The 24,535-nt window shown below is 39.8% G+C and overlaps 1 protein-coding gene, 1 long non-coding RNA gene and 1 other non-coding gene across 3 annotated transcripts in view; 1 reads left to right on the top strand and 2 right to left on the bottom strand.

Annotated features, from left to right (window-relative positions):
• LOC129774937 (uncharacterized) overlaps positions 1-14,896 on the top strand; it is a 51,967-nt gene extending 37,071 nt beyond the window's left edge. Inside the window, exons 2-4 of the long non-coding RNA XR_008742813.1 lie at positions 12,646-12,892; positions 12,977-13,698; positions 13,792-14,896. This is a non-coding gene — a long non-coding RNA (uncharacterized LOC129774937). The remainder of the gene's footprint in view (positions 1-12,645; positions 12,893-12,976; positions 13,699-13,791) is intronic.
• Positions 1-24,535, bottom strand: part of LOC129774930 (gamma-aminobutyric acid type B receptor subunit 1) — a 111,979-nt gene that overhangs the window by 36,085 nt on the left and 51,359 nt on the right. Inside the window, exons 3-6 of the mRNA XM_055779024.1 lie at positions 23,053-23,289; positions 6,959-7,093; positions 824-994; positions 453-669 (exon numbers count right to left, since the gene is read on the bottom strand). Coding sequence (XP_055634999.1) covers positions 453-669; positions 824-994; positions 6,959-7,093; positions 23,053-23,289 — 760 coding nt within the window. The remainder of the gene's footprint in view (positions 1-452; positions 670-823; positions 995-6,958; positions 7,094-23,052; positions 23,290-24,535) is intronic.
• On the bottom strand, positions 21,671-21,775 carry LOC129781045 (U6 spliceosomal RNA). The gene has a single exon (XR_008744076.1). It is a non-coding gene; the product is annotated as a U6 spliceosomal RNA (small nuclear RNA).

The following is a 24,535-nucleotide window of genomic DNA, read 5'->3' as shown; positions in this document are numbered from 1 at the left end:
TGGAGTGAAGACAGAGTTGATGAGGAAGTGCTAAATTGATTAGAATTAGTTCTCCGAGCTAATAAAGTTTAATTCGGCAGCTTCGCATATAATGTTTGGCAATGAATATAGAATCCTGCGGGTTTTCAAACTTTAATCTGTAATCTAGAGATTTTTTTCTCGCTCAATAAATTATGACGAATCTTTAATTGTCATTCCGAGACATTTTTCATTTTTGAGTATTTCTATATGATGATAAAAAATGTGCCCAATTTAAATCTGGCACGAACAATTTTCTTTGCTGCGTTAACATTTATCAGTCAATGCGCCATTTAGTTCCATTTTGCCTGCCCAGCTTCTGATCCCAAACTGCGACAGAGCACAAAAAGTTACGTGCTACATACGATATGTAACGCTTAGCAGAAGAATTCGTGGGGGAACAGCAAAAAACCATCTAATGTTCCGGTACTTACCAATGAAAAACCATACATATGCCCTGCCGTAAAGCTGTTGTTTGTACATTTCGCAGAGGACCCGCCTTGCTGCAACTACATAGAATAATCCAACGATGATACGAGCATCCTGTCTCCGGAGATTTCGCACCGCATCCGTTGGATCGGAAAGGAATGATTGTCTCGTCACTATCTCGATACCAGCCTCCTTACATCTAGTCTCTAAATCCTCGACGGTCTGTGCGTTCGAACCAGAGAAGAAAGTAATAAAAAAACAAGATGGGGAGAAATGAAAAAGGACACACATGAGAGCAATAAAACGCGTGTAACACACTCATGTTATCTTTTATCAATCCAACGGATTTACTGGTGTCGAATGAATGGGGACTTACCGAAATGAACACTTCTTCGGCTTGTTGGAGAATTGCTACTCGCGACCATCCAAACTTTTGCATTAATTTAATTCTAGTAGGGTTATGCACAGTGGCAGATGGATGCGTTCTAAATAACGTAGGAAATCTACTTCTATCTGATAAGGCAGGACTAGATGCACCATAGCATAACTGTAAATGTTTACAAATAAAAGAAAGTTTTAGTGAATTAATTGAATAACACTTCAAGCAATTCAGTATTGCAATATGAGATATAAGAACCACGTAATTACAGTCACCACTTTGGATATAAATGAATCTTAGTATGATTTTATCAGGGTCGATGTCTCTGTAGAATTGATAAAGATTCGAACGAGTGTGTCGGGTGACATGTCTTTGTACCTCATGTCGTTTTGATGGCTAAAATCAACACGTAATCATAAAGAAACCTACGCACTATGAACGTGTGTCTTTTTTTGCAGTGGCGGTATTATTGACATTCTTGGAGAGCCATCCATGCCTCTCACGCTAAAGGTCACGAGTTCAATTCTCACTCCCGACATTCTTCCAAAAATGGAAGTAAAAGTGACGAACCAGCCAAATGAGTTGAAAGTCACTATAATAAAGGGTGTGTCACATCAAATTGCATCACGGAAAAAACGCTGTAGAAATTCGCCCAGTAGACCGATCCTTTTGAAAATTTTAGACAGTAAAATAAAAACTATTAAACAACTTTTGGCATTTTCTTTTTATTCATACATCGAGCCCAAGCCCGTATGCTCGCACCTTCCTCTTTACCCCGTCCATAAGGTTCTGTACAACGTCAGGTTGTAGTTTTTCTTTAACAGAAATCCATTTTCTCTTGAAGTCAGCCTCCGATTTGACAACTTTTGGGTTCTTCCGGAGGGCCTGCTTCATAATCGCCCAATATTTCTCTATTGGGCGAAGCTCCGGCGCGTTGGGCGGGTTCATTTCCTTTGGCACGAAGGTGACCCCGTTGGCTTCGTACCACTCCAACACGTCCTTTGAATAGTGGCACGAAGCGAGATCCGGCCAGAAGATGGTCGGGCCCTCGTGCTGCTTCAATAGTGGTAGTAAGCGCTTCTGTAGGTACTCCTTAAGGTAAACCTGCCTGTTTACCGTGCCGGTCATCACGAAGGGGGCGCTCCGCTTTCCGCAAGAGCAGATCGCTTGCCACACCATGTACTTTTTGGCAAACTTGGATAGTTTCTGCTTGCGAATCTCCTCCGGAACACTGAATTTGTCCTCTGCGGAGAAGAACAACAGGCCCAGCAGCTGACGAAAGTCCGCTTTGACGTAGGTTTCGTCGTCCATTACCAGGCAATGCGGCTTCGTCAGCATTTCGGTGTACAGCTTCCGGGCTCGCGTCTTCCCCACCATGTTTTGCCTTTCGTCGCGGTTAGGAGCCTTCTGAACCTTGTATGTACGCAGGCCCTCCCGCTGCTTGGTCCGCTGGACGGAAGAACTTGACAAATTCAGCTTATTGGCGACATCCCGGACCGAACTTCTCGGATCACGTCTAAACTGCTTAACTACGCGCTTGTGATCTTTTTCACTGACGGAGCATCCATTTTTGCCGTTCTTCACCTTCCGGTTGATGGTTAGGTTCTCGAAGTATCGTTTCAGTACTCTGCTGACCGTGGATTGGACGATTCCCAGCATCTTACCGATGTCCCGATGTGACAACTCCGGATTCTCGAAATGAGTGCACAGGATTAATTCACGACGCTCTTTTTCGTTCGACGACATTTTTCCAAATTTACGAAAAATTGACAGTGAAGCATGGCCAACGTGATCTATACACTCTTATCTGATTATAAGCGAAAGCTGAAGATATAATTCCTAAAAATTAGAATTCTACAGCGTTTTTTCCGTGATGCAATTTGATGTGACACACCCTTTACAGACAAAAAAAAATTAATTCTTGGAGAGCGCCATCGTGGCATGATAACCAATTTATTACGGGGATAAAACCATGAATTGAACTTGGGCGAACTATGGTTCTAGCAAAATTGAACCACGCTTCACAAAAGCCGACAATCGATTTATTACACACTAAGTTCAATAATCGAGTAAACAATGGTTTTGGTGATGATGTTTGGCCGCCACAGAGCTGCGATATAACGCTTTTTCGTGGAATGGCAAAATAGATTGAATAATTAACAATCCAGAAAATATTCGAGAAATGGGAGGATGAATGGCCTATTGCCAAGCCAATGGAACCAGTCATTCGAATGCAATAGTATTTTATCAGAATGAAGGAAAAGTTTTTTTCATAACCTGAAAACTGAAGTTTCAGTGCTAAATAATTTTCAATTGTTTGATGGAACAATGTAACTAACAGTGGATTAACATTGAAACTAACTTTTACCGTTTTTAATCGATTTTCCATCACCAGTGCTGCTTCAGAATACATATTCGTGGCATTCACTTACTCTTGAATGGTTGCACTAAGAACTTGTAGAAATGCGGCGGTGAGACATATTTGACTTGCATTTGCTTCGCGACGTAAAAACCGTACTTTTTCCATTCGCATTAGGCTATGTAACGAAATTGCCTTTCTCTGCCCAATAGTACTTTTTTTAAGCTCAGGTATTTTTAATATTAATAAGTTGAGATAAGAAGTTGAGACAACACAGGGCTATAATTTTCTGGTACGTTAGGGTAACTCGTAAAATGTTGAACGCTTAAGCTAGGTACGTTCGCACACATGAAGTTAATCAAAACTTCCCAGCAATACTCTATAGCAACTATTAGGTGTCAAACATGTTTTACCAATGGTGTTCTGGTACCCAAATTTTGAACACAAATCCATCAATTCAATCGAATGTTGAACGATCCTCGCTAGATGTATAACAATTTGATACACTGATTTTTTTACGCAAAAAAAATCGCGTAAAACCTTGTAATTTCGAGAAAATCACGTAATTTTGAGAGAATTGCGTAAATTTTTCCTTTCTATCCCAACGAAGGGACAGTACGTAGTGCTAAATCGCATAATTACATGAAAATCACGTAAAAAAATCGGGTAATTTCGAGTATATCGCGTAAGAAAACGCATAATTTCAAAAGAACCGCGTAAAAAAGAATTCATTGTATATGTATACTTACTTTGAAGGAAACGAAGCATCGAATTTCAGAATGCAAAACTACGTTTCGTGGGAGTAATTTTGATACGATCTAATTCTAGAATAAGGGTGAATATTTATGAATGTCGACTTAAGAAAATTCAGTTACAAGTAAAACGGAATGAGTATGTCTGACAGGTTTGTTGTTTGAGGTTTATAAAGTCCACCTTCTATTGGTGTCAATGCACCCTTCATTTGAGCTATCTTTCAATCAACCACCAGACGGTTTTTTGGTACGTATTCAGACCTTTCTGGATTATAACATTTACAAATATTGTAAACATCACGCTCGCACACCATTTGTACCAGATTTATATATCTAAATCATGTAATTAATGCATCTCGATAACCTCAATTCTGATCATGGTTTGTATGATGCATTGATGTTGGTTTGTCCACATGATTACTATGGCAACCGCTTGGCGCGCTGCAGTTTGTTTACGGTGTTTTTCGCGCGTAGCAGAAATGATGTTACTCTGTGTTGAAAGCGGTTCTCCTTTAAAATGCCCGAAAAATGGCAATGTTCTGAAGGAAACCTAAATTATGAATGGATCAATATGATGACAGTAAACTCAAGCAATGAGAAATGCAACATCTATTTGAAAATTGGAATTTCTTCATTCAAAAATGGAGATTTCTAAAACCGGACAAACCATGATCATTTTTTGGACAAACCATTATCAGAGGTGGACAAACAATGATCATAATTTCTCTTTGAGGAAAATAGTTTAAAAAAAACATAAAAATTTGGATAATTTGGACGCCTATGGTATTATTAGCGACTAGAGACTTGGGGCTTTTCAACAAACACAAACTCGTCTTGATTATATGTGATTTTCATTGATTTCATTTGTTTTTGAAAAGATGTGAATGTATCAATAAAAATAATTATTTTACTTGTCCACGTGGACATTACCTATACCCCCTCCCCCTCACCGTGGACAAGCGTAGAACTTTTCGTAACCCCTACCCGCTCTTAAATTGTCCACGTGGTATATGAACAGCTCCCTTTTTTATCCCATCTATTTATTTTATTAGGCTCATTTAGCAATTCAGCTAAATTCAGCTAATTTTTTCATGTACAATATTATCTATGATAATTTTGTTTTATATTACACAGTAGCTATTCTTGGCGTAAGAATATTCCTATCTTATCGATACACATTTTTATCTATTATACAGTAGCCATTTAGGCGTAAGAGTACCTCTGTTCTATTGATACACACATGTGAGAATATTTCTATTGTTCGATTTTCATAGTTGGATTAACAAAGCGGGACTGTTGACATGAGACTTCCATTGTTGTGTTATAAATAGTACAAATTACCAATGTGAGCGGTAAGGGACTGGGATTACCGTCACATGATGCTTGTTGCGTGGATGTAGTAGCTAGAATAACACACGAAGATGGTCGGTTGAGGGCCCTAAGTTATGATCTTTCGCTTAGTAGCGGGCACGCAACCAATTAGGCTTCAAAGACTGTTGGGGTCGTGCGCATATAAAATTGAAATCTAGTTAGAATTCCTCAGACTGTTCAGTATTTGGAAAGTGTTCAACAATTAACGAGGTACCCTAATTAAATTTCAGTGAAAGTGACTTCGATTTTTTTTCGTTCAACGACTTTTCTTCGTATTGCCTTCCAACGGACAGTTTACGGTCAAAACGAACAAATTTGTGTTGTATGTTTAATTCTGTTTGTCATTTGTTCGACTTTAATATTAGTTGTGCAACAGAAAGTGTCCCTTGCGCAATCAAGATTCTATTTAGTTTGTTACCTGGGGTGACATTGCGCATTTCGAAACGAGTGATTTTTGTTCGTTTCGACCACTTTTGCCATTATGAATTTCGAAGCGAGCTCGAAACGAGCGAAATAAAAAAGGCAGTAGTAGAGTTTCGAGCGAAGTTTGACATTAAGTAACAGTGTGTTCGAGCATTTTTTAACTCGAAACGAGAACAAATGTCTCGACAAGAAATGCTTGATCGTCGTGTGGGAAAATGTCCGTCAAACGTTGATTTCAATACTAAACCTTTCATCAAAGAAAATTTGAATTGCATTTCCTAGGGGTTTGACGTCTATTTGTACAAGTATGTGAGTTTAAATACAATACTTTTATTTCAGCTCTATGGAATCACAAAGAAATACAATAAGCGTCACATTTGCAGTACATTTGTTTATTTTCCGTAGGTCTTAGAATGGGTATATGAGTACCATCAATACCGGGTATCTTGAATTTGTCGAAGAAATATTGCTTTGTTTCGTTATATGATGTATCCAATCCGATCCATTTTTCGCATAAGTTTCTTTCCAGAAGTGACATCATTTCATTCAACACTGATGAAACTGTTGGTTGAGCCACACCAAGTGAAAAATTTTCTCCTTCATTACATTAATTTGGTACGATCAGAAGCCAGATGATTCATAACGGCCGCTAATTTCAAAGCTGCAGGAGTAGCAGTGCTTCTGAAAGTTGTTTGGAACACGGTTGTATCCGAAATATTTTTAAATGCTTCTCGACTAAGTCTACTAATATCGGAAACGTATATAAGACAAACTCACTCATTTTCACTTAGCGAAAGAGAGTCACTTTAATCCCTCAACTCCCGCCTCTGTGGAATAAGCGAACTCTCTTGTTCACTATCGCCATTGTAAAAAATCATTTCGCGATCTTTTCTTTTTAATCACAATTCCAATATAATATCAAATTGTATTTGTTTTTCGGCATTGTTATTTGCAATAGTCGTGAAGTTTGCTTTGTTTACAAACCCAAAAATTTGACATTTCTCTTCGAGACAAATTTTGCTCGAAATCTAGTACACTGAAAATAATAACTCGAAAAAGATACATAATGCTAAAATCAATTCGATTCGAGTTTGAATTATCTCGAAACGAGTTACTCGTTTCGAAATGCTGATCAAATTGTATCATTTTTGCTATGTAGACCATGTCGTCAGATGATTTTGTTAATAAAAATAAATAGAATAAAGCTCTTCAACGGGTAATACTTACAACAACAAGATTCCACATTTTAGCTGCTTCGGCAACAGTTGTACACACGGTGCTGCACCCTGCTAGGAGCATCAGCTTCTGGGGTGCATTATATAACAGATTATACATAACACTAGCACCAAGTCCAGGTTCGCACTGTAAATAATGAAAACAAGGCAATATATATTTTTTCATACACTCACTGAACAAACTGAAAAACATGTTTTTTTGTGAATTACGAGTAATTTCTCGTCGGAAAATAATGAAATTATGGTGAAATTGGAATGGAATGGAGGAAATGGTGAATTATGGTGTTATGGAAGAATTATCAATCTTTCAGTTAAAATAGTGTTGAAACGAACGTTTCTAATTTGTCATACATGTCAGATTAAAATTGAACATCCCTAATTGCTGAAGAACAGCTCTCGCACTTTTTAACAATACCTCTGAATTTCTACTGAAGTCGTATTAAATTAGTACTCATTTGGATGTGCAAAGGACCGGTCCTTCATCCCGTTTGATCCAATCTTCTAAGTTTGTTGAAATTAAACTTGGCGTTAAGAAGTTATTCGCGATCCGAAATCGTGGGTAGTCAAGTGTGGTTTGCTCTCGGGCTTTCGACATATATTTGCGCAGGTCGCTAGGTGTTCCTCTAACACAGTTTACAAAATGAAATCGTAACAATCGATATATTAGAGGCGAATGATTCAAACCCTCTATAAAATGAACAACTATACTAAACTGAACAATAGTTATCACTCACAATTAATAGATCAAGAGACGGTGGAGGCGATCTGGCGTAGTGGTAACATCCATAGCTCTCACGCAGAGATCAAGAGTTCAATTCTCACTCCCGACATTCTTCCAAAAATGGAAGTAAAAGTGACGAACCAGCCAAAATGTGTTAAAAGTCACTATAATAGAGGAAAAAAAAAGAATATCAAGAGACTAGCGAACAGACAGCATCATTCCTCGAAGCTATTAACATGGCCTTTCTCAATGCCGAGAGTTTGTTTTAAGCATCCTTCAAGGCTAGAGAAGCTCGGCCACCGCAGCCGCTTGCACGAGAGTGCCAGCATTCAGAACGGTTTAAAATTATCACCTTTACCGACGGCTTCCACCGCCTGGATTTTAAGTTGGATATTTTTGAAATCCTGAGGGAATAAATAAACACATATTAGCTAAGTTTTTGCAAAGGCACAAAATCAACATCGTTGGCATCGTACCATCGTCGATTTCGCGTAATGGCACTATGCCAGATCGGGCCAAAATAGAGTGTCACCTTCGTGGGACCAGAGAAAGGGCAGCAGGCACTTCTGGAGGCCGTTCATGCTAGCTTCTGGAGCCCTTCGTCCAGCTTGCTGAATTTGCCGCACCCACAGATCGCTCGCCACACCAAGTACTTCTAGGCAAATTTGTCGACCTTCCTCTTCCGGAACTCCTCCTGAACATCCAGATGGGGCTTGGCGATGAAAAACTCCAGGCCGGGGATATGCTTGGCGTCCACTTTAATGTACGTCTCGTCGTCCATTACGATGCATTTCGGCTGCAACAATCACTTGCAGTACAGCTTTCTGGTGTGAGATTTAGCTACCGTATTCTTTTTGAGTCTGGCCCGCTTTTTTGTCTGCTGCACCAACCAGACGGAATTATTGATCTTCTTGGACACATCCCGAATCGAAAGGTTCGGATCGCACTCGAAGTAATCCCCCACCTTACTTGCCATCATGGGGTCGGTCGTCTTCGCTTCTTATCCGCTCACAACTAGGTCGTCCGGGTCTCCTTGAACGATTTTACCACACGGGACACGGTCGAATGATCGATTCGGGGAATTTTTCGTCAAAAAATTTCTTCCGACTTGATCACACGTATTCTAGAGCTTCCCACCCCAGAATATATTTATTTATTTTATTTATTTATTATACTCTTGCAGCGTAAGACAATTATCTTTTAATGCTACACAGTTCTTCTCTTCTTTTAATGGAGTACAGTGAAATCTTAATCTACATTACACAAATAATAATAAAAAATTTTAAAAAAAAACCTACGTAATCAACTAATAATATAATTTGCATTGCTTCTTAAACATACCCAGTGTGTTAATATTTTTCAGTGAATTTGGCAGAGAATTCCAATATACTACACCCCTTACAAAAAATGATTTGGCATATTGTGCAGTGTGATGTGAAGGTATAACATATTGTTTCGCTTTGATGCTTCTAAATGGTTTTAATTTTTCAAATAAATATTTTGGGCATTTCTTAGATATCAAGTTGTACATAATTATGTCAGAACGGTACTTAAAAAAGTTGTAAAAAGAGCATCCAAGCAACGAACTATGGTGACGTGGTCGTATCGATTGAGATTATAAACGAAACGCACACATGCATTCAATGCAACTCTTAATTTTTCTTGAGTTCTAACTGATGTATTAAAGAAGAGAGTGTCACATGAGATGAAATATGGTAATAGGAAACATTTAAAAAGTTTGAGCTTAGTCTCACTGTTTAACAATTTTGCTTTAAGATACAGTGTACGCAGGATTCCATAAATTTTTCCACATTGACTCAAAACATGCTTATCCCACTCAAACGTATTTGTCACTATGTATCCAAGGCTAGTGGCGAAATCAACGTAATTAACCGGTTGTCTTCCAACGAAAAGTTCAGGATTAATTTCCATGCCTTGCCGTGAAAACCATTAAAGCATTCGTTTTGCTTGCGTTTAACTTTAATGAATTATCGTTGGACTATACTCGAATTGCTTCCAAATCTTCATTGATGCGATTAGCTACAGATTCAGCGCTTAAGTTTTTACAATTAAAATAGAGTTGTACATCATCAGCGAATAAATGTACCGAGCAATGTTTGATTACAGATGGCAAATCGTTGATGTACGTACAGAATAAAATGGGTCCCAATACTGAGCCTTGTGGCACACCGGACGAAACTGGTAGGAAACGCGAGAACTCATTATTAGTGTAAACAGTTTGCATACGATCTGTGAGATAGGCATTAATTAAACTGGCAGCAGACTCACCAAAGTTAAATTGACTACGTAATTTATCACAAAGTTTTACGTGGAATATTGTGTCAAATGCCTTCGAGAAATCTAGAAACATCATCACGACCTTACCACCACTATCTAACACAATCCCAACATCATCGCATATCTTCAACATTGCCGTCTTCGTGCTATGTCTAGGCCGATATCCGGATTGATTTACGTTAAGCATTTCGTTAGCTTGCAAGTACATACATATTTGCTTTTTCAAAATCCTTTCAAAAACTTTGGACAATGCACATAATATACTGATTGGTCGCAGATTATCTAGGGAACACACATTAGATTTTTTCCTGATCGGTATAATTATGCTCTGTTTCCATATACTAGGATATATTCCTGTTGTGATAATGCAGTTGAAGATATAAGTTAATGGCTTCAATAAAATAGGCAGAATCAGTTTCACAAATTTGATTGGTAATTCGTCGAGACCAACTGCATTGGAACTAGTTTCATACACTGCATTGATTGTATCGTATTCTTCAACTCTATGGAATTCAAAAGTATTTCTCCTTGCTCCAGTTTGGCTGAATGGTATTGTTCGAGAAGTCGTAAAGTTTTTGTGGAATGATTCATTAATTACTTCTGACGAAAAACATGTTTCTAAACTGAGTTTTCGCGAGTTGAAACCAAGTTCCCGAAGTTTATTCCAAAAACATTTAGCAGGAACAGGCGTGTTATCAGGAATAAGAAATTTCAACTTAGTACTACTAATAAAAAATGACGTACCTACGTTGAGAAGACGAAAGTTCGACTGGGAACGTTAATGCCATTTGAGAAGAGAGAATCTATTTGATTTCGGTTGTACAACATCGTTGCACAACTAGTAGGCAACAAAGGCAAAAGATTCAGCAGAATAAACGACAAAGCAAGTGATCACGCTGAATTGGTGCAAAATTTACTTCCAAGTTCCTCATAGTTGCCATTCACTTAATACATTGCTACAATACATTCTCGACCCACTTCCCCTCTTTACGTGAGATATAATTTGTGTATCATCCCCAATAAACGAAAATATTTGGTGGTTCTAAACATACTGCCTTGTCACATTCGTGATTTGCGAAGCAACATGCACGATCAACTTTTCACCCCCTTGAAACATAGTATTGCATTATTGTAAAATGTCAACCATTATCTAAATGTGCTGAATTCAACGTCGTGAAGTATCTGCTGGAGGTTTGGCTGTATTCGTTAAAAAAATCAATTCAACTTAGAATCATTGACAATCAAAATTTAGATGGACTTCATTTCATACATATAGTGCTATCACTTAATAGTCAGATTTTCGATGTTATAGGTGTTTATCGTCCCCCCTCTTTTGACTTTAACAAATGTTATGACTTTCTGGAGAATAAATTAAATCGTTCAAAATCAAGACCATACTTCATTGTAGGTGATGTGAATATTCCTGTGAATTTGTCTAGAAATAATATTGTAGTACGTTATAGTAATCTGTTACAATCATTAGGTTTTATATGTTGCAACACATTCACCACACATAATGCGAGTGATACTGTGTTCTTAGATCTTAGCGATGGCTCATTGATTGTATATTCATTAAGACTACACGGATGAAAAGTCAAAACCAGATTAAAAAAGACGATTATAAATTACAACATACAGAACATTCGCTTCTCGACATTCTTGGAAACGGTGAAATGTGACCAAGGCGTTGAATTTTGTTTAACAAATATTTCGTCGACATAAAATTCGATATTGGCGCAATGTTCCAGAACCATTTCTGTTGAGGTCAATACTAAAGGAAATGCTTGTCCTTGGATGTCGTAAGATCTCTGAAAATTATTGAAAACAAAGAGAGAAAAAGGTCAAAAGTCGACCTAATGATTCACATCTACAAGAAATGTTCAACTATATTTCGAAAAAAAATCAAGTAGAGATAAGACAATCTAAAAGAGCATATTTTGAACAAATACTTAACAATACGAATCAATCACGAATGTGGAAAACACTGAATTTCATTTTAGGGCGCTCAAAGGAAATAACCCAAATTGGTCTGACTCATAATGGTGTTGAATGTACAAATGGCGAAGAAGCGTGTGAAATTTTTAACGAATACTTTTCAAGTATCGGAACTCAGTTATCTAACGAAATTCCTTAACGTAATGATGGTAACCCATTAATGTACTCCCATCATGTCCCAAACTCCATCTTTTTGTATCCATCAAATGAAGCGGAGGTGCTTAGGATCATACAAGATCTGAACAGCAAGAAAGATTGTGGATCCGATAATATTCCAGTGAATGCTATAAAAACGAACGCAGTTGCCTTTTCCAGAATTTGTTCGGAATTGTTTAATATATTGCTGTCTACAGGAAGATACCCAAACTGTTCGAAGATTGCTAGAATTGTGCCAATTTTCAAATCCGGTGATTGCACGAACTCTAGCAACTATCGACCGATTTCAACACTATCAGTATTCAATAAAATATTTGAGAAACTTCTCATTGTAAGATTACTTGATTCTTTAAATGAAAACGAACGTAAGCGAACGTATTACAACAGCTATGATTCGGTGCTAATAATTGGCGATACAAACTAGAAAAACGAACCAATAACGAATTACCATCGGTCCGTGCAAACGGTATAACTGTGTCAAATGATCGTATCTTCTCGTCGACCAACAGGCAGCATTGATGGCAGTAGCAGATCAACAAGTGCAGCTGATTCCAGCACCAATAGCTCATCTGTTTCTTCGCCGGAGCATCGCAAATCCCCATCAGGCTCAAGTGCAGGCAACAATCGAAAAAGAAGGGAGTCGACAAGGTCGAAGAGGAGCAAGCTACGCTACACGAGGAAGGTAAGGTGGACGATGGATTGGATTGCTCCAGTGCGCAAGAGAAAGAATCGAGAACCGCAACGAGTTATCCGCAAGTATAGTCATTTGTTCATCAAATTTACATGGCCTTCCGATGAACGAAAGTAGATTTTTCGACCATATTTTCATTCGTTTTCCAGATGCATAGAAACTCTCCAGGAAAACCGCCGTCATTCATTTTTTCTACAAACTGAGAACCTCTTCGAGATGTTGATGTGTCAGGATGATTCGAACAACTATTTTCCCAGTCGGAGGAAGACATGAAGCATAAAGAACGTCAGTACCGACTACGTGTTCGGTGCAATCGTCAGGATCTGTTACAGGAGAAGAGTGTGTTGAATTTGATCCACGGAAACATCGACAAGATCAACATTATATCGTCACTAGGTTTATGATGTTATATAACGTTAGTAATGATTTGTATTCTCGTTGTTTCAGATGTGACAAAACGGTTCATCGAAAAAGGAAATGTTTTGAGTTGTACGCTAGATCTCGTCGAAGTTAAGTTGTCTATTTTGTTTGGGTTTCCGCGTTTCTGTCTGCGGTATTGAACCCTAATATGGAAGAATTCGCGGATCTGCTGGTCGAGAACAAGCACAACTTGTAAGCCAAAGAGCGAATTCTACAAAGTTAAACGGAAACCGTCGTAGCTTCGATTCAGTTCCGTACAGCAAAGTATATCAAGAAGACTAATCGTGATACGGATTTCGCGACTGTTAGAACGCTGTTGATCTATGGATACAGTTTGGACCAACCAACCGGTGGAAAGAACTCCTTGCGGCGGAAGCGTTCAAACAGAAGTTCGTAACGTAACTAGCGTAGAATACGTATCGTATCAGGGACGACATACTTTTAGTTTGAGGTACTGACTGTGGGACTGATGAGAGTTTGTGAAAGCAGTTTTTTGTTAACAATCTGTTTGAACTTACTGTTTTTTTTATTTTTGTTTCAACAGGACTGCAATTCCGAAACGATGCTGGGGAATGATGATCCATCGCATGCTTTTGATGGCTACAACGTAAGCACGAACACAAATATCAACTCTAATAATTCAATATGACCATTCACTACCCCTCAAAATATTAAATATAAAAATGGATTTGGGACGAATAGCCGGTAATAAATTTTACCTTGCCAAGCGTAGGTAGGCAATCGCTCATTCAAATAACAACGTGCCTCCATACCAACCGTATACGCTTGCGTGATGAAAAATAACTCAACAGAGAAAGCAAAGCAGACAAACCAGCATGGTTCAAAACTGGGTAAACCGGTGTAAGGACACGGTGCAGTAAGGATGTGCGAACCTTAAAGCGAACGGTGTTGACAATAAAACATTTCAACTATGTTTCGGCGCACGTTGATTCGCCCGAGCGCATGTGTGCGCAAGGAGTGAAGGTGCGTCCACATTATGCCGAATGATGCCGATCGGCCTCTATCAGGCGGCATTTTCCGTTCGTTATGTAATGTGGACGCCCCATCGGGTGCACGAAGCCGTCACGAACACACGAAGCACAATGTCATCAAATTATTACTTCGTTTTGTTTTGGTAGCATGACTTGTTTCGGGTTAGATTCGGTTTGATTCGAATCGGTTTTCGGCGCGTCGGCAAGCCCGGGCGGCACGTCCACACTTATTCGGCTTTACCAGGCGGCCAATGCCGATTGGCGTAATGTGGACGCGTCTTGAGAGTTCAACTTGGTGCAAACAAAAGTTGCACATCAGCCGCGCGTTGCATTCCGAAGACAAATCGGAATCAAATTCCTTCCTTACTTGTTTGTATTAGAGAGGCTTTAAACTTTGCAGTTCAATCGCTTTTAATTCCAATCCCGGACATCGGACAAACCGACACCATTTACACCGTGACTATCAGTAGGACATCTATAGTCAATAGTTAGTTATACTACCAAACAAGCCGGTGACCACTTGGCCCACACTCTCCCTAATCTGTACAAAATTCTTCATGGGCACAACATGGGAAATATATGGTGGAAGTTAATGTTCTTAATAAAACTCAATATGTTGTTGCATGGAATAAAAAAAATCGTAAAAAGAAAACACATCTTCCATCCTTTATACATCTACTCGCGAGAGATGATTACGTTTCTTATGTACAAGTTTTCTCGATAATTGAGTAAGTATATTCTCCTCTTCGATGCTGTATGTATCGTATGGTAAGGTTTATTTCGGTACCACGTTTCCATAAAATCGAAAAAAAAAACACTTTCACTGAGTTTGACCGAACTGCTAATGGAAAAGTTTATGCAGAGAATGAAGCTTCTGGTAATTTATCTAATGGTTTGTTTTTGTTCGCTGTCTGTGTCTGTGGAATACGCAGCGATGGGGGGGTAGGTAATTGTATCTTGGTTGTGCACCTTCGCCGTTATACGTGTTCGTTTACCAGCCCCACGAAAATGCGAAGGAGTTTGGCACGGCTTCTCGCCTGATTGGAATCTTTTTTTCTGCCTGATTGCAATAATACAGACTTGGATTATGGATAATGGAGGGAATAGTGTACTAAAGTCATTATGTGTCGCTTTTTCGTCATATTCAGATATTTTGAGCCCTTGTATTCCTCATTTACGTAGCATGTTTTTTCATTTATTAGATGAATACTTAAAATATGGAATCACGTCTTCCAGTCATGCAATGAGCAGTTCAATTTGCAGCCTTATCGTAATGAGAAAATGTGATTCTACTGTTGGTTATTTAACTTAGGATTTTTTTTTTGACATTGCACAAATCGAAATGTAGTACTCTCCTGTATTGCTTTTTCTTGTTCAGCGTAAATATGTACGACTGTTATTGGTTCATATTGATGCGTTAATTACCTTTTTTTCCAAAATATATATTTTTATCAAGGCTCATATGGCGTTAGCCTGACGGGGCCGGAGTTCAATATTTTGACAGTTTTTCTTATTATCTATGTTAGTAATATGTAACCGATTACTCGCGGTCGGCTCGAGGTTAGTATTACAAGTGTTTTCGTAATTGGGATGTTGCTGTCTCCAATGCTCTGTACGTGTGCCCGACACGGGATACTTCCTATTGGGATGCAGCTGACCATTAATCAGCAACGCCCCCCTAGTATGTACCCCATATCTAGCGTGGTGCGTCTTCTCGACTCGAGGAATCCAGGATAGAATGGTCACTAGCCGGCGCAATCATCAGCTCGTATAGAGTTGTCATGAGCGGTACAACCTTTGGCTCTTGTTGAATCATCAGTGGACTGCACAACCTTTGGCCCGTGTATCTGTAAAGAGTGTGTGTGTATGTATTGCCGCGACTAAGTAAAAGTTTATCGATCGGATAGGAGGGATTTGAAACAGGGACACAACGAAGGAAACATCATTAAACGTTGACATCGGCGTTTCTGAGGAACAGGTATAGATGAAGCAGAAGATCAGGATCCCGGCTACCTAAGATATCCCGGACGGGGATATCTGATTGTCTGCCTTGTGCTCTCAGTGCTCTAGAGAGCTGAGAGCGAGCAGCATGGAACCGGATACACGACCAGACAACATGCTCGATGTCGTGGTAGCCATCGCCACAATCACAAAGATTGTTTGCTGCGAGCCCAATGCGATAGAGATGCGCGTTTAGGTTGTAGTGATTGGACATGAGCCGAGATATCATGCGAATGAAATCACGACCTACATTCAATCCCTTAAACCAAGCACTCGTCGAAACCTTAGGGATAATCGTGTGTAACCAACGACCGAACTCATCTTCACTCCACATGCGCTGCCAACTAACGAGTGTGTCCTGACGAGGAACGTGAAAAAATTCATTATAGGCAATTTGCCTTTCAAAAAGTGTGCCTTCTAAAGCGCCCACCTTAGCTAGCGAGTCCGCTTTCTCATTCCCCGGAATCGAGCAATGAGAGGGAACCCATGCTAAGGTAATCTTGAATAATTTTTCGACCAAAACACTCAATAGATGTCTTATTCTTGTTAGGAAATAAGATGAGCGTTTATCAACTTTCATTGAGCGGATTGCCTCTATTGAGCTGAGACTGTCTGAAAAAATAAAATAATGGTCGATGGGCAATGTTTCAATGATCCCTAGAGCATAAAGGGTGTGTCACATCAAATTGCATCACGGAAAAAACGCTGTAGAAATTCGCCCAGTAGACCGATCCTTTTGAAAATTTTAGACAGTAAAATAAAAACTATTAAACAACTTTTGGCATTTTCTTTTTATTCATACATCGAGCCCAAGCCCGTATGCTCGCACCTTCCTCTTTACCCCGTCCACAAGGTTCTGTACAACGTCAGGTTGTAGTTTTTTTTGAACTGAAATCCATTTTCTCTTGAAGTCCGCCTCCGATTTGACAACTTCTGGGTTCTTCCGGAGGGCCTGCTTCATAATCGCCCAATATTTCTCTATTGGGCGAAGCTCCGGCGCGTTGGGCGGGTTCATTTCCTTTGGCACGAATGTGACCCCGTTGGCTTCGTACCACTCCAACACGTCCTTTGAATAGTGGCACGAAGCGAGATCCGGCCAGAAGATGGTCGGGCCCTCGTGCTGCTTCAATAGTGGTAGTAAGCGCTTCTGTAGGCACACTCCTTAAGGTAAACCTGCCCGTTTACCGTGCCGGTCATCACGAAGGGGGCGCTCCGCTTTCCGCAAGAGCAGATCGCTTGCCACACCATGTACTTTTTGGCAAACTTGGATAGTTTCTGCTTGCGAATCTCCTCCGGAACGCTGAATTTGTCCTCTGCGGAGAAGAACAACAGGCCCGGCAGCTGACGAAAGTCCGCTTTGACGTAGGTTTCGTCGTCCATTACCAGGCAATGCGGCTTCGTCAGCATTTCGGTGTACAGCTTCCGGGCTCGCGTCTTCCCCACCATGTTTTGCCTTTCGTCGCGGTTAGGAGCCTTCTGAACCTTGTATGTACGCAGGCCCTCCCACTGCTAGGTCCGCTGGACGAATGAACTTGACAAATTCAGCTTATTGGCGACATCCCGGACCGAACTTCTCGTATCATGTCTAAACTGCTTAACTACGCGCTTGTGATCTTTTCACTGACGGAGCATCCATTTTTGCCGTTCTTCACCTTCCGGTCGATGGTTGGGTTCTCGAAGTATCGTTTTAGTACTTTGCTGACCGTGGATTGGACGATTCCCAGCATCTTACCGATGTCCCGATGTGACAACTCCGGATTCTCGAAATGAGTGCACAGGATTAATTCACGACGCTCTTTTTCGTTCGACGACATTTTTTCCATTTTCCATTTACGAAAAATTGACAGTGAAGCATGGCCAACGTGATCTATACACTCTTATCTGATTATAAGCGTAAGCTGAAGATATAATTCCTAAAAATTAAATTTCTACAGCGTTTTTTCCGTGATGCAATTTGATGTGACACACCCTTTAGTATATCGCACCCATTTCTGCGACATACACGGAACAAGGATCTTTGAGTTTGAAAGAGGCACTGGAATTTTCATTGAAGATGCCGAAGCCAGTGGACACGTTTATGTATGAACCGTCAGTAAAGAACATTTTATCAGATCTAACTTTCCCATATTTTTCCGAAAATATCGACGGAATAACATTGAAGCGTAGGTGATCTGGTATTCCATGGATTTTCAAAATGACAGAGGAATTGCAAAAGTATAGGAAGCAAACTTGGTTGGAGATGCCTGGTGAAGGGTGCACGTCGTGGGTAAGGTACTCATGTTATAAAGACATAAAACTTGACTGAGGAGTCAGTTGTAGTAGATTTTCGAAGTTATCAATCATCAATGGATTCATGATCTTGCAACGGATGAGAAATCTGTAGGATAATTCTGTGAACCGAAGAGTAAGCGGGGGTACTCCTGCCAAAACTTCGAGACTCATCGTATGTGTCGAATGCAAACATCCCATGGCTATACGCAAGCAACGATACTGTATCCTCTCCAGCTTGAGAATATGAATCCTGGCAGCTGATCGGAAGCAAAAACTGCCATATTCTAACACTGATAATATCGTTGTTTTGTACAACTGAATGAGGTCTCCTGGATGGGCACCCCACCATGTTCCGGTTATTGTTTGGAGAAAATTGATTCTTTGCTGGCATTTCTGTTTCAAATACGCAATGTGTCTCCACCAGGTACATTTAGAATCAAAATATACACCCAGGTATTTGAAAAACATAGAGTGTTGGATCGTTTTGCCGGATAGGTAAAGCTGGAATTGGGCGGGTTCGTGCTTCCTAGAAAAAACGACCATTTCAGTTTTCTCCGTAGAGAATTCGATACCCAGCTTGAGGGCCCACGTGAACAGATTGTTCATGGTATCTTGCAACGACTTTTGCAGAGCGACGGGATTAGTACCCGTGATGGAAATAACTCCATCGTCTGCAAGTTGTCTCAGCGTGCAGTCTCTAGTTAGACAATCATCCATATCATTGACGTAAAAACTGTACAAGAGGGGGCTTAGGCAGGAGCCTTGCGGTAGGCCCATAAAACTGTAACGAGAAGATTTTGAGTTGCCATGAGAGAAATTCATGTGCTTTTCTGACAGTAAATTGTACAGGAAATTATTGAGAATTGGTGAAAGTCCACGATTATGAAGTTTCTCTGAGAGAATTTCCATGGAAACTGAATCAAATGCCCCTTTGATATCGAGGAAAACGGAAGCCATTTGTTCTTTGCGAGCAAATGCGATTTGGATTTCAAAAGATAGCAGCGCGAGAATCATTCGTCCCTTTACCTCGGCGGAAGCCAAACTGCGTATTTGACAGCAAATTGTTCGTTTCGACCCACTTGTCCAAACGAAGTAGAATCATTTTCTCTAACAATTTGCGAATACAGGATAACATTGCAATCGACCTATACGAGTTGTGATCGCAAGCCGGCTTATTGGGTTTTCGTATGGCTATCACTCTCACTTGTCTCCAGTCATGCGGGACAATATTCAGCTCCAGAAACTTGTTGAACAAGTTCAGCAAACGCTGTTTAGCCAAGTCGGGAAGATTCTTCAACAAGTTGAATTTAATCTTGTCCGACCCCGGAGCTGAATTGTTACATGAGAGGAGGGCAATTGAGAATTCTACCATCGAAAATTTCTCATAATCGCATTGGAGCGGAATATCGCGTACGACGTTTTGTGCAGGAACAGAATCGGGACAAACCTTCCTTGCAAATTTGAAAATCCAACGGTCAGAGTATTCCTCACTTTCATTGGTATGGTTCCAGCCACGCATTCTCCTAGCCGTATTCCAAAGAGTACTCATAGCGGTCTCCCTTGACAAACCATTGACGAATTTCCGCCAATATCCACGCTTTTTTTATTTAATCAGACCTTTTAGTTTGGCTTCTAGAGCTTGGTACTTTCGAAACCATTCCACTAATCCAGTTTTCCTGAATTTTTTGAAAGCGGATGATTTTTCAAGGTAGACCTTTGAACACTCCCTGTCCCACCAAAGTGATGGAGGACGACGTCGGAAAGTGGTAGCCGGTACACGTTTCTTTTGAGCTTGAAGTGCGCTATCGTAAATCAAACTTGATATAAAATTATACTCTTCAAGGGGAGGAAATAGGGGGTCTCCGTAGCCACATTGGTTGCGCGTTCGCTTAGTAAGCGATCGATCGTGAGTTCAAAACTCAGGGCCCTCATTGACCATCTTTGTGTTGTTACAGAATAGCTACGTCCACGCAACAATCATCAGCGATGGAGATCGATCCACGGTCGAAATAAGATCGATTCATCCATACAACTGCTCTGCTCTGCAAGACACATCGGGCTGCTGTTCTATAAATAACTCAACAATGATCATTCAACTGTCTCCGCTGTCCGGTGGTCCAACTGGATAATGGAAGAACAGAACGAAAACTCTTACGCCTATATGGCAACTGTGTAAATGTGTACCATATGCAATGGTATAGAAGGGAATACTCTAACGCCGAAAACATGGCAACTGTGTAATGTGCTAATTATAGATATGATAAACATGTGACATGTACACGATTGAAATTCGGCTCTGTTACAGCCAAGATGCTAATGAGCCTGAAATAAACAAAAGGGATAAAAAAAAGGGGGAGGAAGTTTATGCATCGAAATGATTGCTTCAGATATTAATTCTGCAAATTTTCTCCAGTCAATATTCTTCGTGAGGTCATACGCAATATCGACTGACTGACTAGATTTTGATTCATTGGCGATCGATAAAATTATTGGTAGGTGATCACTACCGTGGGGATCTTGGATTACCTTCCATGTGCAATCCAGGGATAATGAAGAAGAGCAGAGAGATATGTCTAGCATGCTTGCGCGTGCAGGAGGGTTGGCTATCCTAGTTGCTTCCCCAGTATTTAAAACTGTCATGTTGAAGTTGTCGCACAGATCATAAATCAACGTGGCACGGTTGTCATCGTAGAGTGACCTCCATGCTGTTCCATGGGAGTTGAAGTCACCTAAGATTAACCGCGGCTCCGGTAATGCCTCGATAATATCAAAGAACTGATGGCGGCCTACCGGTAGTCCTGGGAGGAATATATATCGAAGCAATTCAGAGTTCTTTGCCATTGATTTGTATCTTGCAAGCGACAACTTCAATGCCTGTAATCGATGGGATAGTGACTCTATAGAAGGAGTGACGTTTTTTGATCCCCAATAGTACGCCACCAAACGAGTCGTTACGATCTAGGCGAATAATGTTGAAATCGTGAAAATTCAGCTCGTCGGCTGAACAAAGCCATGTTTCACAGAGAGAAAATACATCACAGTTAGAACTGTGAACTAAAAATTTAAATTCGTCTAGTTTAGGGATGATGCTTCTGCAATTCCACTGTATGACAGTGGTCAAATCCTTGACCTCTTGCGCTGAATTAGGCATCGAGGGAAATGAACGCTGCTTTTTTCACGATTTTGCGTGTCATCCTTGCGCAGGGGCCATTCTAATCTTCTCTGTATCGTTCCAATTTTAGTATATGTCCAGCCGAAGCTAGGATTGTCAAATAGTAATTATACCGAAGTCTATCGAAACAAGCCATACGGAATATTTTTTCATATTCATTAATGCTCTTAATATGGTGCACCCGTGGCCGAGTGGTTAGCGTCTCACATTATCATGCCGGGTGTTCGGGTTCGATTCCCGTTCTGGTCAGGGGATTTTTTCGTTAAAGAAATTTCCCTCGACTTGCACTCTGGTCACGCGTATTTTAGAGCTTGCCCCTCGGAATACATTCGAGGTGTGTTATTTGACTTGAGAAATCTCAACTAAATATTAATAAATTACGCTAGTTAATGCATAAGTTCCACAGGGAACGTTAACGTCATTCAAGTAATGTTCATAACCATCAAGTGTATGCAAATATAGGTGTTTCATAGAAACACAGCAAAAATTAAATGAAAACGAATTAATTCAACTGGAACGAAAACAAAAATAACATTGACATTCTCAAAATGAAACCCAACTCAGAATTAATTTCCTTTGTTAGTGTTGTCTCCACTCCCAAAAGCACTCAATGAGTTAGCCAAGATAAGTTTCCCGAAAGAATGAAAAATGTATGAAGCGAAGGTGGTGATTTCGAAGAGTTGGACTAAACAATCGAACGCAAGAAACATTTCGCTTAGCATAAAACGTTCATAACAAACAAAAGTGGCTACGGTTAAAAAGAACGCTGAAGTAAAAAAAGGAAGAAACAAACATCAAATGCTGACATCGACAACCAGAAAATAAAATATTTATTGTGTATCTTGATTACGGTACCTAACATTTTTAATGTGCGACAGCAACGATAACTTTCTACAGGAAACTTTCACCGATTTGGGAGGGGACGATTACTAACCCATACCTTTTGAATGGTTTTTACTACCATTAGTTTGTGTGCATGCTTAATTAAGCACAAATTTAACGAGCGGATGTGAAACTTTTAAATGTTTGTGGCTTAGTTTGGAACTTTTCGGATATACAGTTCTGCTTAAGACGAAGACAGTAATCACAAAATGTGTTATCCATTATGCTGTAGCGGTTTCTGGTAGGAGACTTAAATCATGAATGTTAGATGATAATCCTTATAGAAATCATTCATTTATTGTATTTATTATATTTGTTTTGAAAACATCATGAGAATTTTTGATTTTTGTAACCTGTACGAAGAAAAAATACCCGCTATTTACTTGAAAACACATTTCACTTTGAACTAAATATGGAACAATAAAAAAACAATATCAAAAATAGGTATGAAAATAAATGCTAGATCAAGTCGAGATGTGAAACTTACCTCGCTATCATTGCTATGCAGCGTCAGGTTAAATCCCGGTAGGAGGTCTTCCTTCTCATTGACATCCTGGAGTGCCAATTTTGCAGCTGGCATGCAGGCTTGACCGCCCTGCCAGCCACCTTTACCGTTAATAGGAAAGATTCCACCGATATGTAATTGATTATAACCGCTCACAACATGAATATTCAACACTAGCACTAAAAATGAAATGTGCACCAATATATGTAACAACATATCCTGAAAGAGAAAAAAAACAGAGATAACATGAGATCAAATGAATCAATGTTGTTAGAGAATTTATTATTGTAATTACTCGAGTTAAATTAAAATGCTCTATGTTTCTTTATCATAAGATTTCCAGACATGGTTGATGTTTTCAGTCGTTATAGAGGATATGGGAGTTTTTTTAGACTTTCAGTTATATCTGGGAATGCACTCTATCCTGCTAGAACATCACAAAACATCCTCGTAGAATGAATGGTCAGCACTTTTCCATTTTAGTTACCGTTTTATTAGCTATAAATTGAAATGGCTCAACAAAACAGCAACTAAAAGAAATGCTACGAAATGCTAACGAATAAATTGGTCACCAAACAAGAAAAACTCCTGCCTAACAAATATGCGCAACAAATACATATCATTAAATTCGTAAAAGTTCTAGGTAAATTTTGTACAACACTTCTTTGTGCTTTGTATTTCATTGACTATTCAATGCTTCTATACAAATGAAATACAAATTTCTGCATTACTCGAGAATTCATCAAGAATATCTAACCAAATTTGACATGGTCCCGGGTTTCGGCACCAGTGTTCAAAGGTCTACCTTGAAAAATCATCCGCTTTCAAAAAATTCAGGAAAACTGGATTAGTGGAATAGTTTCGAAAGTACCAAGCTCTAGAAGCCAAACTAAAAGGTCTGATTAAATAAAAAAAGCGTGGATATTGGCGGAAGTTCGTCAATGGTTTGTCAAGGGAGACAGCTATGAGCACTCTTTGGAATACGGCTAGGAGAATGCGTGGCTGGAACCATACAAATGAAAGTGAAGAATACTCTGACCGTTGGATTTTCAGATTTGCAAGAAAGGTTTGTCCCGATTCTGTTCCTGCACAAAACGTCGTACGCGACATTCCGCTCCAATGCGATTATGAGAATTTTTCGATGGTAGAATTCTCAATTGCCCTCCTCTCATGTAACAATTCAGCTCCGGGGTCGGACAAGATTAAATTCAACTTGTTGAAGAATCTTCCCGACTTGGCGAAACAGCGTTTGCTGAACTTGTTCAACAAGTTTCTGGAGCTGAATATTGTCCCGCATGACTGGAGACAAGTGAGAGTGATAGCCATACGAAAACCCAACAAGCCGGCTTGCGATCACAACTCGTATAGGCCGATTGCAATGTTATCCTGTATTCGTAAATTGTTGGAGAAAATGATTCTACTTCGTTTGGACAAGTGGGTTGAAGCGAACAATTTGCTGTCAAAT

The sequence above is a fragment of the Toxorhynchites rutilus genome, chromosome 3 (genome assembly GCF_029784135.1).
Source record: "Toxorhynchites rutilus septentrionalis strain SRP chromosome 3, ASM2978413v1, whole genome shotgun sequence".
NCBI classification, from domain to species: Eukaryota; Metazoa; Arthropoda; class Insecta; order Diptera; family Culicidae; genus Toxorhynchites; species Toxorhynchites rutilus.
Note: the sequence above shows the minus strand (reverse complement) of the source record. Positions and strands in the feature narration are given on the sequence as shown.